The following is a 4021-nucleotide window of genomic DNA, read 5'->3' on the forward strand; positions in this document are numbered from 1 at the left end:
CCCACTGCGGGTTCGGATCCTATATAGGGATGGCCAGTGTGCTCACTGGCTGAGCGCGGTGCGAGTGACACCAAGCCAAGGGTTGCGATCCCCTTACTGGTCACAAAATAAATAAATAAATAAAATAAATTAAATAAATTAAATAAATAAATAAATATATATATATTAAAAAAAAAAATAATGATGGACATCACTCACTCACTCCAGTAGTGCTGCTCTGGAACTCATCTGAGTGCTATAAATAGTGCTACAAATAATGAGTGATGGACATCACTCACTCACTCAAGCAGTATTTACTGAGTGCCCACCATGTATAGGTCAAAAATCTGGGAACTACAGTAACAAGCCAGACAAGGGCCTATGCTTACAAGGATTATATTCTAGTAACAGGATATTGACAATGACCAAAGAACTAAATCAACAAAAAAGTACTAGGGAGTAACAAGAACTGTAAGAGAACAACAAAAACAAGACGGTGTGCAACAGCAGTTAATAAACAGACATTTTAAACAAGGCCATGAGGAGATGAAATTAAAGATGAGACCTAAATAACAGGAGCTGGCCAGGCAAAAATGTGGGTATAAAGATGATTCAGTCAGAAAAAACAGCTAACACAAAGACCCTAGGGCAGAAATAAGCTGTCTGTGTTCCAGAACATAAAGAGGTACAATGTGGCTCAAGCAGAGTAAACAAGGGGAGAGTGTCATGAGGAAAAGGGGTGGGCAGGAGCCATGTCATGTGCAGTCTTGTAGATATAGGATAGTGTTTGAAATTTCTTCTAAGCATAACTGGGGGTTAGAAGGGATAGGATATCAGATGGGTTTTGTTTTAAAAGGATCCTTCTGGTTGTTGTGTGACAAATGGACTCTACCTGGAGGTGGGGGAAGAGAACAGGGGCAGGTGCAGAGCAGCCCATAGGAGGCCACTGCACCCTCCTGGATGGAGAAGATGGTAGCTGGCTCTGGCATGCGGTGGTGGAGAAGGAAAGAGGTGGGCACACCTGGGATGTTTTGGAGGTAGAGCTGGCAGATATCTATGAACAGAGGACAAAGACAAAATGAAACAGAGGATTCAAGAATGACACCTAGCTTTTGGTTTGAGTAGTTCAATTATATCATATTAGGGAATACTGGGAGAAGAATACATTTTTGAGAATAATTTATCTACCTTTCCGATTACAGTGCAAGAAATAAAATCATTGATTCAAAAGGAATGACTATATTTTATGAAAGGGCTTTTATTTTCTTAACTAAAAAACTTGTGGGCAAGTTGCTGAACTCGCGAGAGCTACCCTCTGGTGCCAGATACAAAGACAAAATTCCAAGTACAACAGAAAGTGGGAGCTTATGATGCAGCTACCCACAGGAGTTTTAAAGAATAAGCAATAAGTCCTAGGAGCCAGGATCTGGAACATATTATTTTGAAAATATTCAAAGAGAAGGGTGAGAAGAATGGCATGATGAATATTTGCAAATCTTCTGTTTAAATTCCATAATTGCTACCATTTTGCTACACCCAGCTTCTGTTGTTCATGTATGTATAAATACACGTACATTTGCTTTTTTATTTTCACTGAAACTTGTGTAATAAGTTGCAGACAACAAAAGTCAAAGCAAAAGTCCAAGATAAAACGAGGGATGTACTCTAATGATAAAAGGTATGTTCAAACCACTAAAGGAAAATGATTTAAGAAAACAATCAATCCAGTAAAAGCAAGGAAAAATGTGGAAGAATTCTAAACTTTTACACATTATATATTGCTTTACATATTCTGCAAATTACATTAGACATTTGACAAAAGTACAGTACATATTGGGAGAATTCAACTCTCCCTCTGAACTTGATGGATAAAGTAATCAATAAAGTAGAGAGGATATGCTCTTCCCAGCATTTCCCACCTGGCCTGGCACATGAGTGAGACCCCTGGCCAGTGACTCCTCACTGCAGTCTCCTCACTGTGCCCAGGCAGTTAGAAAATGCTATGCCCAATTCCCAATTACTCTATCGCTCACTGCTATGGTTTGGATGTGTCCCCCCAAAAGCACGTGTTGGAAACTTAATTGCCATTTTAACAGTACTAACAGGTGAGACCTTTAAGAGGTGATTAGGCCATGAGGGCTCTGCCCTCATGAATGGATTAATGCTGTTACTGAGGAAGTAGCTTCCTTACAAAGGGATGCGTTTGGCCCTCTTTTGGAGTGTGCACATGCTCTTGCTCTTGAGCACTCTCTATTTCTCCCTCTCCTTCTCTTGAACCTTCCGCCCTCCTGCCATATAAGGATCCAGCCTTCCCCTCCCTTCCGGAGCATGCAACCTGCAAGGAGCCATCTCAGATGCAGAGAAACCAGGCCCTAACCTGCCAATACCTTGATCTTGGACTTCCCAGCCTACAGAACTGAGAGAAACAAATTTCTGTTCTTTATAAATTAGCCAGTCTGAGGTATTCTGTTATAGCAGCACAAAACAGACTAAGACACTCACCTACACATGCACCTTGAGGAACTCCATTTTCCACCATCCAGGGGTCTTCCCCTTGCTCTAACTGAGAGATGACCTTTGGCTTGGAAAACAGAATCCCTGTTTCATGAACAAGAAAAAGACATGAGTGTCCATCAGGATGCACACATATCCAGTGGCACATAAATCCAGTCCTGGAGTCCCCAGGCAGAGGGACAGTGCAAGGAAGGAGGAGGTCTGGTCAGAGAGGAGCTCAACATTGGGCTCCTAGGCCCCTGGAAGGTGGTGGTGGCCAGGAGGTGGTCTCAGGAAGTTAGCTCTGGCTGTGCACTCCTCTCAGTTTGAATACCCTATGGAGCCCAGGGAGACAGAGCTGGAGGGGGTAGGACGGAAGACAGGAAAAGCACAAAAAAGATATCCTTTGTCAACTCTACCAAGTCGTGACCTCCCCATACAGCCATATAGCTAAAATGCTCCCATGGCAGATCCTGCATCACAAATGGAAGACAGGAAAAGCACAAAAAAGATATCCTTTGTCAACTCTACCAACTCGTGACCTCCCCATACAGCCATATAGCTAAAATGCTCCCATGGCAGATCCTGCATCACAAAGTAAGCTCCTTACCTACTGAGACCAGGTTGCTGTAGTTCTCCAGCATCACCTTCCGGTACAACGTTCTCTGGGCAGAGTCCAGGCACAACCATTCGTCCTGACTGAAGAACACGGCCACATCTCTGAATGTCACAGTCTCCTGAAACAGCAAACCCACTCCTGCTCACCCAGAACCATCCGCACAATGGAATGACTGAGAAGCAACCCTATCACAACTCAGGGTTCTGAGTATTTCAAGTCAAGTATTTCTGGACAACCTCTTAGTCGCTGGGCACATATTTATCATGTACCTACTGTGAGCAAAGAAGCACTGCACCCTCAGAAGGCTTAACCACAGGAGCCAAGCAAGAAGAGCACTCAAACTCATGAAACAAAATCAGAATGATAGAAACACAGGACTTTAGACATGGAAATATACAATCACCTAGACCCAACTCTCATCTTACAGGTGACACACAAAAGTCAGGTCTTAGAAGGAGGTTCTAGCACATTCACTTAGGGAAGAATAGGTGGGAATCCACCTGGCTTTCCCGGAAGGGAGGTCACTGGGTCCCAGTTCTGTCACCACCATGGGCCATCTCTGTGTCCTGGGAGAGAGGTCACTGACATTCACAGCAGGGGAGGCTGTGAGAATGCCCCAGGCATGGCTTTGCTAGGAGAGGGCCCAGGGTGGGGGACTGTATAACCTTTCAACCACAGCCAGGGCAGAAGGCTGCCATCAGGATTCCCCCTTCCCACCCAAATGCCTTTGTTCTTCTACCTCTCTCCTGCTTCACTGGAACACAAATCACCACTTTGACCTAGTGGCCCCTTAATTTTCTGATTAAGAATTTTTTTTTTTTTTAAAAGCATATTAGGGGGGCCGGCCCGGTGCGCCGCTTGGGAGCGCGGTGGCGCTCCCGCTGAGGGTTCGGATCCCACATACAGACCGGTTCCCGCTCACTGGCTGAG

At 44.4% G+C, this 4021-nt stretch overlaps 1 protein-coding gene across 1 annotated transcript in view; it reads right to left on the reverse strand.

Moving 5' to 3' along the window:
• Positions 1-4021, reverse strand: part of ZNF879 (zinc finger protein 879) — an 8838-nt gene that overhangs the window by 2629 nt on the left and 2188 nt on the right. The window contains exons 2-4 of the mRNA XM_008585251.1: positions 3083-3209; positions 2482-2577; positions 872-1033 (exon numbers count right to left, since the gene is read on the reverse strand). Coding sequence (XP_008583473.1) covers positions 872-1033; positions 2482-2577; positions 3083-3209 — 385 coding nt within the window. The remainder of the gene's footprint in view (positions 1-871; positions 1034-2481; positions 2578-3082; positions 3210-4021) is intronic.

Source organism: Galeopterus variegatus, unplaced genomic scaffold (assembly GCF_000696425.1).
Source record: "Galeopterus variegatus unplaced genomic scaffold, G_variegatus-3.0.2 Scaffold3506, whole genome shotgun sequence".
Lineage (NCBI taxonomy): Eukaryota > Metazoa > Chordata > Mammalia > Dermoptera > Cynocephalidae > Galeopterus > Galeopterus variegatus.